Genomic DNA, 17,335 nt, shown 5'->3' on the forward strand with positions numbered 1-17,335 from the left:
GTTTATGTGCATGACACAAAATAAAAAAATAAAAAATCATCAAAAGTCATTGAAATCAAATAGTTAAAGCCTTATTTTTACAATATACTATTCAGGATTATCCAGGAAAAATCAGTGTATAGATTATACACAAGTAATCCCTCTCAATCCTCAGTTATGACCCAGTACAAGTGTGTGGTGGTGTAGTAACCTGCAGAGACCCTTTGCCTATATTTTATTATTTTCTATGTTTGGGACATTTATGGGCATGGACCCCAACAGCGCTAAGAAAAGGTTGGGCTTTATAAAAAAAATGTAGTGACCAGGTGCCAAACCGCAGCAGGTATCCAAGAAATACAGCCCCGAGAAAAAAAAACTGCAAATACAGCAAGGTGAAATGCCAAATAAGAGTGAATCTGCAGTGGGCTTTTACTTTCAGTTTCACTGGCAAGCTTTACAATTTAGTAGAGTTTACAAACCTGTATCCAACAATCTTGCACACTACAGTATACTGTAAAACTAAAAAAAATAATTTAATTGAAGTTTTATGGTACCTTTAAGATTGTTTGTTTTGTCTAAAAAGATATTTACCAAAAATAGGTGTGTGTTGTATCTGTGATGCAATAAAAATATTTATTTTAAACAAAATGTAAGGTAATGTGATTTCAGTATGTTTTAGTGTCATTTTAGTTTTATGTATATTCCAGTGATTAACGGGATGGTATTGTGGATCGCAGTTATTTTGGCTTGGATAATCGTGTGATGAAACATTTGTGTGTTTGTCCCATGCCTACTTACAACAGTCCCAGCACACAGAAGGTCCTGATTGGATGTGAATCTTTCGCTGTACTGGGGCACATTTTTCCACCAGAGGCAAGAACTCAAGCCTCTTGCTGACTGCTCACCTTGTCTAAACCTGTTTAGTGTTTGTTGTCAGGTTAGCACAGCATATTCCAATTTGAATCATGTGGTGCTCAAAGTGTGTATCTGTGTGTGTGTGTGTGTGTGTGTGTGTGTGTGTGTGTGTGTGTGTGTGTCTTTAGCACGACAGGGTTCAGGCGAATAATGGAGTGCTGACGATCAGTAGCCTGAATCTAGCTGACATCGGCATGTACCAGTGCATGGCAGAGAACAAGCATGGCCGAATCTTCACCAACGCTGAGCTGCGAGTCATTGGTAAGTTCAGACACACAACACTTTGTTGATGGCCATATTTCTTACACCCACAGTCATGTTGGTAGAACATTTCAGTTTTGCTCGCTGGATTACCAGGATAATTTTACAAAAACTTGTTTCCCCCCCATTTTTTTTTTCCCCCCAAAAACAAAGGCTGTTCAGTTCATCTGAACGATAAACTCATTCACCCGCTTCTCCAAAGATTTAAACTGAGCACTTGAAAGATGAAGTTTGTTTCTGTTCTCGCCTCTGTGTTGAGCAGACTGAGGAAAAAGGCATTCGTGTCTACAGTTCTTTCGCCAGTAGTTTGCCCCAGAGTGCACCCTGGTTCTGCTCTCATAATCAAGTTTGCTGGGGGATGAGCAGTTGTGTGCTCTGAGAACAGCTGGGGACGAGAGCACCACTTTTCTTTGTTAGTTTAATGTTATATTATTCCAGTAAAGAAATTCTCCTGATTGTCTTTCCCCCTGCACGGCTGAGCTCAGTGTGGTGTATGTAACATTTAATCTTACATTTTCTTTTCTAATTTTCAAATGCATCGTTATGGTGGAATTCATTTGGTTGTTTTCTCTTACTATGCATATGTTATGCACTGGTGGGCTGTACCATGCAGCCAGTTCAACAGAGCCAGGCTCTCTTTGTCTGAGCTGGCTTCACAAACCCTGAAGCTTCAATCAGAGATGACGGGGCACCAGGAAGGTGGTTATCAACTTGCTCTTTTAACCCAGGATTTCTGCTTAAGACTCTTCGTATGCTCACTTAAAGCAAGTCACATGATGCATTCACGTGTCATTTGACACTTGAAATCGATCGATCTGTGCAGCCTACTTCCACCTTTGAAGAACAGTAAAAAGCAGCAGGGGTGTTTGCATGAATATTACTAATTGTGTGAACGCAAAGGTGAATATACTGGATTTATTTTATCCCTCTGTTTATTTCCAATGTGACAGCTTCACATTCTACAGCTCTTTAAACTCTTCACCTTTAAACTTGATGGAAATCACTTGAGTTTTGGGGTAAATCAAGGTAAAATGAATTCTACTGAGTGAATAGGCTATTAACTGTGATAAATAACAGACTAATCAATTTTATAATTGCTGTCCTATCAGCTGTAATATACCAGCAGTGTTTAAAGGACTTCATCAAATCAGGAGCAAGCATAAAAATTATTGCAAAGTGGTAACGTTACAGTGGTTTGAAGGAATTATGTCACATTGCATATGCATATAAACGTCATCCTGATTAATAATATAGTGAGCTGTTTGCTACCTGTGATTTAACAAAAGGTTCTTTTAGAGCCAGCGAGGGCAAATGGACCAGAGAACAGTGAGAGCAACAACAACCTTGTGAATAAAATGAAATCATTTTCAGCAACACTGATGTACCGTAGGTTCCCCTGTAAAAAACAAAAAAAAAAATACTACTTTAATTTCATGGCTTCATTCAGGGGCATGTATGTAACGTTATGGCCATAGATGAACAATGACTGTCATTCTGTTGTCATGGTTACAGCTCCACAAGTTTGATAAAGTGCATTTATAACATTTCCCCTCAGCTGACAATCTGTATCGTTCATAAACTGACATTGACTATAGATTGACGCTACTCAAAGCAGCGGTGAAAGGTGCCTTTTAGCCGATTTCAAGCTGAAACTCAGAACACATTGACCCGACCAGGTTAGGTTTGCTGCATAAGTTACCATGGCGATATAGCCAGGTTAAAGGAGAGCCACCTTCGTAGGATGGAAAACTCTTGCTAAGCCATTGATCTTTCTTCGTGGCACACCTCTCAGCACACCACAGAAAACTCCATTTATGTGAAAATCTGCTTGGCAATGAACCATATTCTGATTCTGATTTTGATTATTTTTGATTACTTTAAAGTCAGCTGGCCGTATTCACTGTGACAGAAGGGAACCAAGCTCATTTACTCATTGTTTCTTGCAATCAGTATTCAGTTTTACTTGAACTTAATTTGACTTTACTTCACAGATTTAAGATAACATCAAGTTAAATTTCCATTTCACACTTTTTGTTGTCACGGTACATGTTTCCAGAATGGCACCAAGAAACCTCCAGCTCCAGTGAGGTTCTTATACCTCAAGTAGTGTTGTCACGATACCAAAATCTTTGTTTCGGTACCAATACCAATATGAATTTCGATACCTTTCGATACTCTTCGGTACTTTTCCTAAGGAAAAGTCCTTTTGGATACAAACCTTTAGAACAATAAATAGTAGGGGTGTAACGGTACCAAAAAAATCATGGTTCGGTAAGTACCTCGGTACTTTGGTTGCTCAAATGTTTCACTAAGTTGGTGTTGTCTCGTGTTGTCTCCCTTTGCGAGGCAGACTTTCTCTTGGGCCAGCTGCGAATGTTGATACAGGTGTTGTCATACACACCACTTGCGCAATCTCTGCTCCAATAGGAACAAGAAAGGCGTTTGTGTGCATAAATGAGTAAAATAAATTAACTAAATTAATGAATTGAATCAATTTCAAAGTACCGGTATTTTCCAAATGCAGTATAATACCGTTTGGAATACTCTAGTACCGCGGTACTATTTTAGTACCGGTATACTGTGCAACACTAATCTCAAGTGTCTCTGCCTTGTTGTGGAGAAAAATACATTTCCTTTACAGCTACTAACTGTAGAAGCAATGCCATTATGAAAGCTGAATGTCGGCCTGCAGCATGTAGGGTTACAGTTAAAGGTGGTGCAATTATGTTAAAGTCTTTCAGGCTAAAGAATTGTCAAACAGCTAAGCAGGCAAACAGGTACAGGTTACATGAAAGGCTACGATGCTATATCCAACAGGGCAAGAAGAGTTCTATACAGTATGTCCCTCACATCATGTAGACATTAGCTTCTATGTATGTGCTTTACTGTTTTGAAAATGAGGTGCAAACTTCACTACTTATATAACCACGTAATAAAAAATAAAACTGTTTCATATCCTGGTATAAGCACTCACAGCACTTTGCTGTGGCAGTTTGACACAATGGCAAGTATTAGGAGTCTGTCAAAGCCCCTTTACTTCCTGACACAGCGGCTTTAGGTGGTTGTGTTGAGAAACATACATAACTCTGATTGGCAGCTCGACACAAAGTAACTGCATGTATGCAGGCAGGGTTGGAGCTGCAGGAGTTGGAGCTTAAATGACTGCGCTGTAGGTGTGTGGGTTTAAAACAGATCGTTAAGTGTAGAGGTGAAAAGCCTGTACGTCACAAACTCTTTTAGACTTAGACACAAAGGATCCCAACAGCGGGGCAACACAATGGTTTGAGTTGAAGGTGTGAGAAAGAATAGTATCAGTAACATTGTTAACATTACAGAGAAATACCAAACCGTACTAATGACCCTTCATTAATATAGACTTATATTTTATCTACAAGTGCACGTCACACACTGAGCGAGCCGCTTGTTAATGACGCTGTCGGCAAAGCAGTAATGATTGTGCTAATTGGCTAATGGGCATGTAGCTACTTCCATGTTTCAGATGATACGTCATGTTTGTAGTCGACCAATGAAGATGAGTTTACATATCACCTTGGGTTCATCCTTCACCTTCTCACAATGATCCCACACTTTGGATTTCCTGCCCGACATGTTATTAACTAGCCTGTGGAATAACCGCAGGTACCAGCCCTGGAAATTAACCTGACTCCTGTCTGACTGCGGAGCGTGGCCACTTCCTGTGTCTGTCCTTTCAAACTAAATTCCCACATGGTCCAGTCATATAGGTTTTGATTTATTTTGAGGTACAGCTCCTAGTAGAGTTTCACGTTTTTTTTTTTCTGCAACTAATGACATTATTGGTCGACTAACATTTGGTCGACTATTAGGGGGCAGCCCTAGTAGCAGAGAACAGCAGAATGATTGTAGTAAACATTAACAATAACAGAGAGCAAGAAAGCACAGCTGGTATTGGCATACCAATACTCTGGAAGTGTTTCAATAATCAGAACCAATATGTATTGATCAATCGATATTTTTTTGACACTATTCTGCATCTCTTTATCAAGAAAAATCTTGCAACAGTATATACATGATAAGCCCTCATTTTTAATAGTAACATGTAGTTTTACAAACAGTTACTGCAGATAAAAGAGACATCTCTCCCACCTTGTTAGCCACACCTGACAAAAATATGGACCCTATTTTCAGGGCTGCAGCTAATAATCTGAATGATTATTAGTTTTGTCTGAAGATATCAGAAAATTGTGAAAAATTACAATCTCTCAGAGTTGAGGGTGACATCTTGAGCAGACGTCCTAAATCCAAAAATATACAATTTGTAAAACAAAGAAAGACAGCAATTCTCCAGTGAATATTTGGCGATTATGAAAATTGTTTTTCAGTCAACTATTCCCTAAATCATCAGTCATGAAATAAAATGCCCAACGCCTTACTTAAACTTTGATATATAGCTTTTGTATTATTGACAGTGGTATTGATAAAGTATTCCAATTTCCATCCTTTTAAATGCTGCTTATATGATATCAGGGTGTTTATCTGTTTGTCATATACTAATGAAAGTAATACACCAAACAATATGTGGTAAAAATGTCTTACTCTGTTTAAATGCCCCTCCTACAGACTAGAGGATCTGTAGTACCTTGCTGCATTTATACATGGGAATAAACAGATTTAATTGGAGCCATAAATCCTCCAATTCTAGTTTTAGATATGAGTTCATATAAATTCCATCCATGTGTTATGAGAAAACAAGTATGACAAATGTCGTTTGTGTTGTTAGAGGAAACGCTGGCACTTCACACTCTGTGTCAAGAAATAATTGTGAGATGCGACGTGTGTATGAATACATGTGTCTCGCAGTGTGTGCGCACGTGCACCCGCACGCGTTGGCAGGTGCTCAGCCATGTCAGTGGCGCCAGGCTGTGTGTTCACTTTGAAGAGCTTTCTGCTGAGTCGGTGCGCATACAAAACAGCTCCAGACGACGGCGCCTTAGTAATTAAGGCCTAAAGGAGCGGCAACAAAGCCTCCCTCTCGTTTTACATTCTCTCATTTTTGCTTTGGAGCCCCACGGCTTAATTCTTAATGCATAATGTCCTCCTAAGGAAAATTCATGGAATTAAAAAAAAAAAAAAAGAGCCCTACCTACTTTCAAATAAAATGCCTTCTTAAAAATGATGTACCGTGTCTGTTCTCCTGCAGTGATGTGTGCATCTCTCTGTGTGTGCAAACAAGTGTGTATGTGTGTAGACGGAAAAGGATGTGAGAGCTGACCTACCTAATGGATGGAGTGACCTGCATGTTTTTAGGATGCTTCTCTACTCTCATTTCCTCAATAGCTCTACCCCCCTTCGCTCCTCTGTCTCCTCTGACAGTAAATTAAACCTCAGCTGTGTTTTTTTCTTCTTCTCCTGTCTCCCTAACAATACTTACAACCCTCTCTTTCCACTCTTCCTATCAGCCATCGCTCCAGACTTCTCCCAGAACTTGTTGAAGGCCCAAACTCTGGCCCGACAGGGTGGCGACGTTCTGATCGAATGCAAGCCCAGGATGTCTCCTCGGGGTGTGATTTCTTGGAGGAAGGGGAAGGAAGCCTTGAGAGAGAGCCACAGGTACCCGGTTTCTTTGTGCAGAGCAGTAATCGCATTGTGTGTGGGGCCACAATTGTTTAGTTTGTCTGCTTTACTTGCAGAATCGTATTTCATCGACTTGTTATTTTATTTTTCCCTACTTTATATTCATGGTGACAAACAGCGAAGAACAGAACCACAGTGTGACACAATACAATTTGAATTGCATAACACGTTCTGCACTCCACCACTTTCCCCCTGCTATCTACATTTCTTCCCTCAACTCCATTGTCCTTTTCTCTCCTGGCTGTGCTCAGAGCTGGTTTCTGCACTGTTTACTTGAGGTAATTGGCCGTTCCTGGACTGCGGCACTTGGATCGATGCACTGATCCATCAGCTCATTAGCAGCATGTAAGGCCTGGAGGGTCATTAGAGCACAAGGCAGACGATGATCCAGGCTACCATCGAGATGGGGAAGAAGCAGGTGAAATCCCCAAAAGGACTGATCAATGGCTAGCCGTTGAACAACATACATTCTCGTGTGATAGTGGCGGTGACACCGGGGGAACTAGCTGGACACCTTGTTTTATTAGAAATCAGGTTAAGTGCAGATCAATGCAATACCTCTGTGAGCTGGAGAGGAGAAGAAAAAGGAGAAACAAATGTTAATCAGACAAGAAAAACCAATTCTCCCCCTGAAGTAACAATGCCGGTCATGGCAGCAGCAGGATATAAAGTCGGTGATTGATCAGGATTCATACTGTTTCATCTCACATGGCAGCAATCAGGGAGATATGCAGTTATGGTAGAATGCAGCTTCAAACAACATGGCCTTCATATCGTTTTCCACTGCTAGGAGGGAATTGGACATATGTTTCAAATGCACAGTCACCTGCACAAACAGCCAATTACAGGAAATATACCGTATACTTGTACGTCTTCATTTTCTGAAATGTCACCATTTGATGGTATTTGCACTCTTGCAGTTCTCACAAGCTTGAAACATCCGACGAGATTAAATTGGAAGGAGCCAAAATGCCCTGATGTGCTATTGCACTTTTAGTTGTTGCGCTGTCAGGAAAAGTACCAAACTTTTTCTTTTTCTTTTATTTTTTTGAGAAATTGTTAGCTTTTCAGGTGCGCTCTCTCACTATATTAAACACAGTGCGGCCTACAGAGATCACTCAATGATTCATGTTCACTTTCTGTTTGATTACATCTTTATTTTGTGCAAGAATGCACCGGCGGGAGGCAAAACACACCTGCAGTCACATGCGGTGACGTAGTGGGGGTCCAGATTTCTCATTTGATATGGGATTAATTGTTCAACTGGCTCAGCAGCTTTTCCACGCCCAAACCACAGTGGGAGTGCAGCAGGTTTAGTCATGTCTCACCTCCCCCTGTCCGACAGTATGTCGGAGAAACTAAAGGTGCGATGTGATTGTTAATATATAGATGCCAGGCGGAGACGTTTGGGTTACAGAAGAGAGATGTTTTATTTGAGGGGGAGTAGCAGAATCAGCATCAAGATTATGTGTTGCAACGCCTGCTAAATGTTGGACCCAGCTTGCAGATTTATCATCCTCTCTAGTATTGAAAGGAAAATGCATCCATACCGCAATGTGCAATATCAATCGCGCCCATAAAGGCGAGATTTCCCATTTGAGACTTAACGTTACAGCCTTGCCCTGAAGTGGGTGAGCTGCATACAAGATGTTAGGCTTTGACATTATTGCAGCATCTCTCACAAACCTATTCCCCTGTTCCTGGCTCGTTAGCATTTACTTCCCTCCATATCGAAATGGGGCTGCTACCAGCGCTATTACAGCAGTGGCACAACACTAATCCATCCCACTGGCTCAACTAAAATACCCATAATTCCTTCTAATCTTCCAGGGATAATGTTTTCAAGGATGTGGAGCAGGGGAGAACAAATCAACTAAGAACAAGGCAGGATCTGATTAGTTAATGAAATCACGTTGTGGTGATACCTATATCAGCTCATATCCCAGGCATGTATAACAAGATAGCCTTATAACAGGGTTGCTGTGCACTTACGCAGGGAGCTACGAGGTTAACGATAAAGTGCTTACCCTAATTTAATTTCACCGCTGACCACTGCCAGCAATTGTAAAATGGATATAGGAAATAGCTCTCAGGAATATTACCTTTAGATTGAACCGCTGTGTTTAAGATTGTTACGCTAAATGATATGTATTGCTTCATCATGTAATGTGAATCAATTTATAACCCTGCTAGTAAAACAGCAAAAGCTTTCTGGATGTGTTGCCAATACAAGAACGTGCATTGCTAGTGAATGAAATAAGCAGTACTTGAGAATACTGCAAGTTCCCAGTAATATACTGAGTTAACTATGCAATCCTTCTTAAGTGGTTAAAATAATGTTTTTCATTTATGGCCTCTTAGGTTTTTTTTGTTACACCATGGAGAGGGCAGAGCAGGCCTTTAGATTACAGCCACTAGCTCACTTTAACACCGGCCAATAAGGCTGAGGTAAAGTGCCTGTTTACTATATCACACTGCTCAAGTTTTATGTACCCCACAAATTCCCCCAATACCTTAATTGCTCCGGGGCAACCTTTGAGAGAGAAGGGAACAAAATGAAAGCATTTCAGACGGATAATGCTCCTTACATCTTTGTCTTGCGCTGTCCCTTTGTAGCTTTGGAGAGGAAGAGGCCTGACATAGGCTACTGCACAGTTTAATGGCAAGTCTTATCCCTGTGACATCTCATATCCATAACTCTTTGTTATAGTCCATTACAAAGAAAGGCCCTCAGTTCAGTTAGGAGAATATTCCCCCGGCTCCACGGGGAATGGGCACGGCAGAAGAGGCTAATGTAGTTTAATTCCTTCAGCCTTTAAGGCGATGCAGGTAATTTTTGATCATTTTGGGAGGTCCAGGCTGCCTTCAAGGGATCTTTTAGAGAGGAGCGTTCAAGTTCTACTTTCAACCTGGTTATGTTTGAAACACCGGCTCAACCCCATTACACCGTTGTGCCGTTTAGAAGATAAGATGGGAGCTGCTTCTAGTGAGGATTTGCAGGGCGAGGCATTTATCAAGTAGGATAATTAATTTCGGAGTCCAGTGTGGTCGGGAAATTGTTCTACAACTGCAATTGAAAAGAAATATCAGAGATTGGTGGAATAGAATTTGACCAGAATGGCATGACTTTGCTAACTGAAGAAACTGAAGAGTGGAGATAGATTTTTTTTTTTTCTGGTATCACTTTACAGTATATGAAGGTACACACTGTGTTTTTATTAGTCATTATAAGGCACTTATTAATGCCTTGTTCTGCACAACCGTATTCTACAACTATTAGGCCATTAACTAGGAGATTTCCCTTATTTTCCTCCGAATTACTGCTTATTGATAGGAAGTAAGGAAGTTGTTGTACACAATTAAAAGATGGTAGTACCACAAGAATAGTCATTTGCCCTTACATGAACAGTATGTAAGATTAAGGGGGATTTAGTGGCATCTAGCAGTGAGGATTGCAGATTGATAGGAGGTTTTTATCGGGAGCCAAATTATCTGCGGAGGGCTTTTCACCACCAAAACAAAAAAACCCCCAGATGATTAGAACCAGTAAAAGACGCTAAATACAGTAATTTCATGTTACAAATCAGTGTTTTACCTACACTGTTTGGCTCATCACAGACAAGCCACTAATCCAGCACTTGCTAATCTGTGTTTACCTTTTTTCTCTGATAAGTTAAGATCCAGACGTTAAGGAGGTTTTCACCAAGCTAAATTATCCGCAGAGGTCTTTTTTCTCCAAAATAAATGGATCCAGTGATTTAAACCAGAGTTTCATGTTAAAAAATCCATGTTTTTCCAACACTGCTCATCCCAGGAGGGCTGTTAACTACAATCGCCGACACAAAAACCTTTCAAACACAAATGGCCCTACTAAAGCCAGTGTTTGTCCATTCTGGTCTACTGTAGAAACATGGCAGTGCAACATGGCGGTCTCCGTGGACGAGGACCTGCTTCCTATGTAGATATTAACAGCTCATTCTAAGGTAACGAAAACACAAAAAATCTTATTTTCAGGTAATTATACACTAAAGAAAACACACTTATTACATCATATTCCATTTATGCCAATACATCGCCCTAATTCCTACACACTGGACTCAAATGTGGTCTATTCTCATGTTACGAAACACAAAACTACAAGCGCTTTAAGTGTCCAAACAACTCTAAATGAAGTCTTTTTAACTCAAATTATGTTCCCCATTCTAAAATGAGGTACTGCTCATAACTATTCTGAAGTCGCCTCCTCTTCACACTTAGTAAATCCATTATAGCACAAAACTACTTCAATTAATATCTCCTTTATTATGCACCACTAAAGAGATTTTCAAACATATCTATTAAAAGTGTACTGCGCATCACTTAAGAAAACAGGGTGTGTTAATTGCAGTAGTTGTGTGATATAATGGATTTATTATGTGTGAAGAGGAGGCCGTTTTAAAATAGGAAACCTGCGTGGGTGTCAAACTACTTGTGTATAAGTTATGAACAATACCTCAGCTTACAATAGGGAGCATAATCTGATTTAAAAAGGCTCAATTTATTATTTTGACACTATTAAGACTTGTGTGTTTTATTACATAAGAATGGACCGTATTTAATAAAATGACTATTCTTGTGGCACTTCCACCATATAAGGCCCGAAAAGTGTGACAAGCATATTAAGATAGTAGGTAAGGAAGCTGTAGTGCATTAATTACTCAATAAGCAGTAATCAGGAGGTTATTGATAGTTGTAGAATATGGTCACGTAGAGTAAGGCATTAATAAGTGTTTTAAAATGGCAGATAAAGAGCCAATATATAACTAATATGCATGCTAATAAGCAACTAATTAATGGTGTAGCTCGACTTCTGTGCTTTGCATCCATCGTAACTGTCAGTGACAAATTTCTCCCACGAGCACCGAGTGTTTGCAGAGTGTTCTGCTTTCTTTTAATTTTTCTTTTTTTTTAACAAATTACTTTTCAAGACAGAAATCTCAACGTGCCAATGATCATGGATATCCTCCCTGTGTGTGTTAAACGGTGGCACCAGGATATAACTCTCGCAACTGTTTCACATCATGAAATATTAATCTGTGCACATGAGGCTTAATGGATATTGCCTGTTTGTAATAACTTTGATAACACCAGGCCAAATTAATTATTAGCTCAACAAGCAGTGGCTGTCTTGTTCCCTCGAGGGAATTCGTTTTTAACAGTGTGATATTTTATTGATCCCTGTGGGGAATTTTTTTTTTTCTCATGCCTGCCACCTCTGGGGAGATCAGAGCTGGTGGAGGCTCAGCGTTGCTTTAGGACAGCTCTGCAAGGCTAATTCTTGACTTCATTGTGACAGCTGAAGGATGGGCGCTGTAATAGCAAGCCTGGTCTGCCTATTTTATTATATTTGATCTCTAGAGATATACAACAGATACTCTGTGATGATCAGGGAGGGTGATTGACCCTTTATTGACTTTGTTGTTTCCTTAGGGCACTGCTGCAAGTCTTAATGTTCAGTTCTATACTTAGGTTGTTTGAGGACGTAACAGGTTTGGAGATGTTGCACCTCAACTGAAAATATTATTTGCTTTGCCTTATTTGATATTCCCAGCTGTGTCACATTTGTATCATCTCAGAATAATTACAATGTATTAACTTGTGACACTTTGCAAGAGGAAGTCACATGAGATTGGAGGTGGTGTCTAATTCACGATTGCCTTTTTTCTCCACTGCTCTCCCCAAATTCACACATAGATAACAGGACAACATTATCCATCGCATTAGGCCCTTCTTCTGTATATTAAAACCCATTTAGGTTGACAGACAAACCACATTAGGACACCTACCTCAGCTTTAATTAGTGCAACAAATAGACAAAATACAGCTAGATTATGCACTATCACAGCTTACTGCTGACACGTCGTCACAAGGACAAACATATTTAATCAGTATTTATTTCAGGCCTGCTTACTTTGAAAAACAAGATAAGGGAAAAAGCGGTGATTGCTGTATCCACAAAGCATGATAGAAGCACTGGGAGACTGTGAGACAGAAGGAGAACACAGGAAGTCAGCGAAAACCTCAGTCACGCTGTCTTTTAAGGGATGTGATAGATTACCTCCAGTAATTACAGAGATCAAAGCAGAGGGAACAATGAAAATGTGTTTTCTAAACTCGCGGAAATGCTTTGATAACAGGAAAGACAAAGGGATCAAATGTGAGCAGTAGGTATTCATAATAAATAATTAAGTGATACATTAAAACAAGCTAATATAAGTGGTATCTGATTGTTTTTTGATGGAATAAGGGTTTGAAATGAACGGTTCTGCTGCATGAATGGACCCTTTTCAGGCTTTTATTCGGAGCTTTCTGTGCAGCGTGTGGCCAGTTTTTCACTAAAGTGAGGGAATGCTTTTTTAGCATCAGAGTAAATAGAATTAATCAAAACATTTTTTTTATTTTTTTGTGCCTCAATCACCTGTGACCCTGCCATTAATTTTCAATGTTATGAAGTGTTTGGTCGTCCTAGAGGCACGTGGATCTTCGCAAACAACTTTCACTTAATGTTTTTCTTCTTTTATCCTCTATCCTTGACTCCGCTCGAAAAAGGCGGCAAAATGAATGTCATTACATATTTTTCATAACAAGTTCTTTATATGCGTGTTTTCTGTACGCTGTATTCAAGGCCCTGCTGATATGCTTTTAAGAACTCATCCCCCCTAAAAATATTTTCAACAGGGGCCATCAGCATTTCTTAAGTTTCAGCTTGAAATTATATTCAGTCATGTTTCTCTGCCGGTACTTAAAATAAGAGGAAAAGCAGTTTGTGATTAGTAGTTTATTTGATTTTATTATAATTGCATGTCAGAATAAAAGCACAAGATGTTAGCAAGAATGCTCATCTAGTAGTTCATAGGCAGGGAACAAAAAAAAACCGGAAACAATATACAGATACAAAAATACAATACACAAATAGAAAAAGTTAAGCATGACTGATATGTATAATCAAGTGAGTGAAATGGGTGGATAGATTTAATTGTTGCTGTGAGATGACACAGTAGTCGTCAGATGAAATATGAACGTGAACAACACCAACAGATACCCTGGATCATGTGCACTTCATTCAGCCAGCGTCTTGTCGCTGACCTATCGTTCATATTTGGCTTTACGTCACTCAAGCGACTTGTTGGACTGCCGGAGTAGAAGCAGTACACCCTCTCTCTGTCGGAGGGAATCTGTCAGGCTTGACTGATGACACCGGCAGATGAAATGAGAGTCTTTGTAATTTGGACTCGCTGGTGCAATCTGTCATAGAGGTTCAACTTATTACAACACAACCAGGCAGGTCCAATTTGTTTCTCTGCTGGTGAAATGTTCCCGACACATACAGAAGACTCAGTTGGATTAAATCCATTAGTAGAAGTTGCTGTCTGCAGTGTTGGGGAGTTGTGAACTACATGTTAATCAACTAGTAGTTTAACTAGTGTACATTTTGAAGTATTTCGGTACATTCATATTTACATGGTGGTTCAAGCAGTTAAATTACTTTTTTCCCCATTTTTTTGTGAAACTACAAACATATTTGGGCCATGAAAAGAAATTACTTTTTATTTTAACTTTCTCCTCTTCTCTACATGGCCTTGCTCCTACATACCGTACATTATAGATTTATTCACGCCCTATGAGCCTATAGGCTCTGCCTGCGTTCCTCAGGTAGGACCCTCCTATCTGTTTCCACAGCTCGCCTCGTTACAAAAGGAAGCAGAATATTTTCCGTTAGAGCCCTGCAGCACTTCTCAAATCACTCCTCAAAACGTACCTTTACAGGAAGGCTGGGTTTTTATTTATTTATTTATTTATTTGCAGTAAATCTGTAGTATGTCTAGTTTCTATCCCCTCTCTAATCTTAATTTTACCTTTTTTTATTACATACTCTGTTTTATCTGGACTTAGCCTATGTTCAGTATTTTTATTTGTTTGACATATGTTATTGTTTTTTTTTATCTGGCTATGCAGATGGTTTATTATTATTATTTTTATTTTTATTTTATTTATTTATGTATTTTTTTTTTTTAATTTTTTTTTTCAATTGAACCCCTTTGATCCCAATTGGTCATAAGTAATGATTATTGCTATGTTCTGACAAACGTTGAGAGAAGATGTTACATGTTAGGGTAGCTCTGTAGTTTAACATCTTGTGAGGTGTGAAGTTATTGGTAGTTTCTAGCACTTCTTTTTATGCTTTTACTGTTTCTTTTTTTGCCCATGTAAGAAATTAACAGCTGCAGAGCTCCTAGCAGTCATTGCACATTATTATGTGTGAACCTAACAGTTCTCGGAGCTAAATGATCTCAGCTCTGCTTTGAAAAATTCAGGTTTCGTGTGACATATTTTGGGCTGTAACTCTGTTAAAAAGTTGTTTTACACACTTTTTTTTTATGCTTGTCAAAATGCCGCATTTGCCTCGTAGCTTAACAGTGTATTCAGAGTGAGGTGTCTTAACCATCATGTAGCGCTATACGCAGGAGCGCTGGATGAACTGTATTAAAATGAACACCTCAGATGCACGTAGAATAGCATATGTGACAGCCCGAGTTTCTCAGGTAACAGCCCACTTCTATGGGAAACCATGTTCCTGTTTCATTTAGTATTCATGTCTGCTGAAGCAATATTTCTAACATAACACTTATACAGACTCAGTAGATCTATAACATGCAGTTATTTAGAATCCCCCTTTATATCCCCTTGAACTCGAAATGAGACTTTCCTCCTCTATCCTGCACTGTTTCTTATCAACTCAGTGCTGAGAAATCAAACTGTAACTCTTCACACTGAGCTTCTCCTTATGTCACGCTAAAGCACAGGGAGCCAATTAAAATGTGCCGAGATAAACTCCAGGCTAAAGTTGAAATGCTTTAGGACACTGGACTAGATTTTTATGCACTTTGAATATATATTTAAAATGACAGCCACGCAAGCTTCCACTAGTAGAGCTGTGTGTCAGTTGAACTTTATTAACCCAACACTGGTGTGCTGTCACTTAACCTAATATGGTAATGTGATATGTATATGTATATTCTCACCCACAGAGTAACCGTGTTGGATAATGGCAGCCTGCGGATTTCCAATGTCACTAAAATGGATGCTGGACTGTACACGTGTGTGGCCAGGAACCAGTTTGGAGTGGCGAGCAGTGCCGGCAGCCTTCTGGTTAAAGGTAAAATATAATTTCCTTGACTTCAAACATCAGCTCTGGTCGCTTTACTGTAAATGGCAGCTGGATATTGCTTGTTTATTGTTTATTTTATCCCCAATAGCTGTTTCCTTGGCAACAACTGCTCTTACTCACACAGCAAATAATACAGTTACAGCAATAATCCCCATTTATTCATACAATATCACTATTATACCAGACTGTACAATTACATCAAGCATGTAATATATCAAGCATTGACAGCTTTGCTTTTCTTGTGTATTTAAGGAATGGGATTGGGTTTTCTGTGTTAAAACCTTTTATGTAATCCATTTGAACATCATGACTCCTGCAGGTTTTATTATACAGGCCTTGTAATAAACCAACACATCATTTACGGTTGTCAGTATTTTGGAGGAACACAAAACAAATGTTCTGGCAGTCTGTCACAAGAGCTGCGAGACACGACCGACCGGCGCTGCATTTAAAATTAACCAACACTGACCCTCACTGCACGCTTGATGAACGAACAGCGAGGCAGCGTCGCTTTAAAGATGACACTCTCCCTACCTGACGCATATACAGTCCAATTAGTTGATTGGCAGTGGCTGGAGGAAGTGAGACACGAGGCTCATTGCATTCATGCGCCTCCATGTTTAATTCATACTTCTTTTTTCTCTCTCTCTCTGTACGGTGGCTCATAGCCATGCTCGGTTTGTTTAAGATTTCAATCCATTTAAATCACACACTTCTGCAGTGCAGTGAATTTTCTAGGTCTTTCTAAAGAGCAGAGTCAACAACAGTGCTCTATTAAAATGCCTTTTGGTGATTCCTCTTCACAAGTTTTTTGAATTGCAAATTGGCTCGCATAGAAGCCCAATTTCCCCCACAGCCTCTTTACATGTACGAACGACGCTGTTATACAGTTTACTGTATATTCATACGTGTGTGTACTCATAATATTAGTCAGAAGTGGAAAAGAGGTGGTAAAATATATTCATTTGGTCTCGTATTTGAGTACAAATTCAAGGATCTGCATAAGCGCAGCACTTTGCAGAATAAGGTTAAAAAACATAAAATATTACTCACTGTGAATTTAATCTAAGCACCATTATGTTAGCAGCTACTGCGCACAGGCCAGTGTATCAGTAAGGTTGTAAGGCTAAAATGAAACATTATTGACATTAAATAAATACTCTAAGTGTTGATTGGGGCTGTAACTACTGATAATTTCTATTATTGATCACCCTGAAGATTATTTCCTCAATTAACTGTTGAATTGTTTAGTCTATAAATGTCACCATAATTTCCCAGAGCCCATGAACATCTTCTTCTAATTTTATTCAGACATCAGTCCAAGACATAATTATGTTTCATTTAAAAAGATAATAAAAC

General features: G+C 39.4%; 1 protein-coding gene across 1 annotated transcript in view; it reads left to right on the forward strand.

Annotated features, from left to right (window-relative positions):
• cntn3a.1 (contactin 3a, tandem duplicate 1) overlaps positions 1-17,335 on the forward strand; it is a 112,411-nt gene that overhangs the window by 69,435 nt on the left and 25,641 nt on the right. Inside the window, exons 10-12 of the mRNA XM_050065888.1 lie at positions 1,023-1,155; positions 6,594-6,744; positions 15,837-15,964. Of these exons, the coding sequence (XP_049921845.1) occupies positions 1,023-1,155; positions 6,594-6,744; positions 15,837-15,964 (412 nt within the window). The remainder of the gene's footprint in view (positions 1-1,022; positions 1,156-6,593; positions 6,745-15,836; positions 15,965-17,335) is intronic.

This window comes from Epinephelus moara, chromosome 16 (genome assembly GCF_006386435.1).
Source record: "Epinephelus moara isolate mb chromosome 16, YSFRI_EMoa_1.0, whole genome shotgun sequence".
Lineage (NCBI taxonomy): Eukaryota > Metazoa > Chordata > Actinopteri > Perciformes > Serranidae > Epinephelus > Epinephelus moara.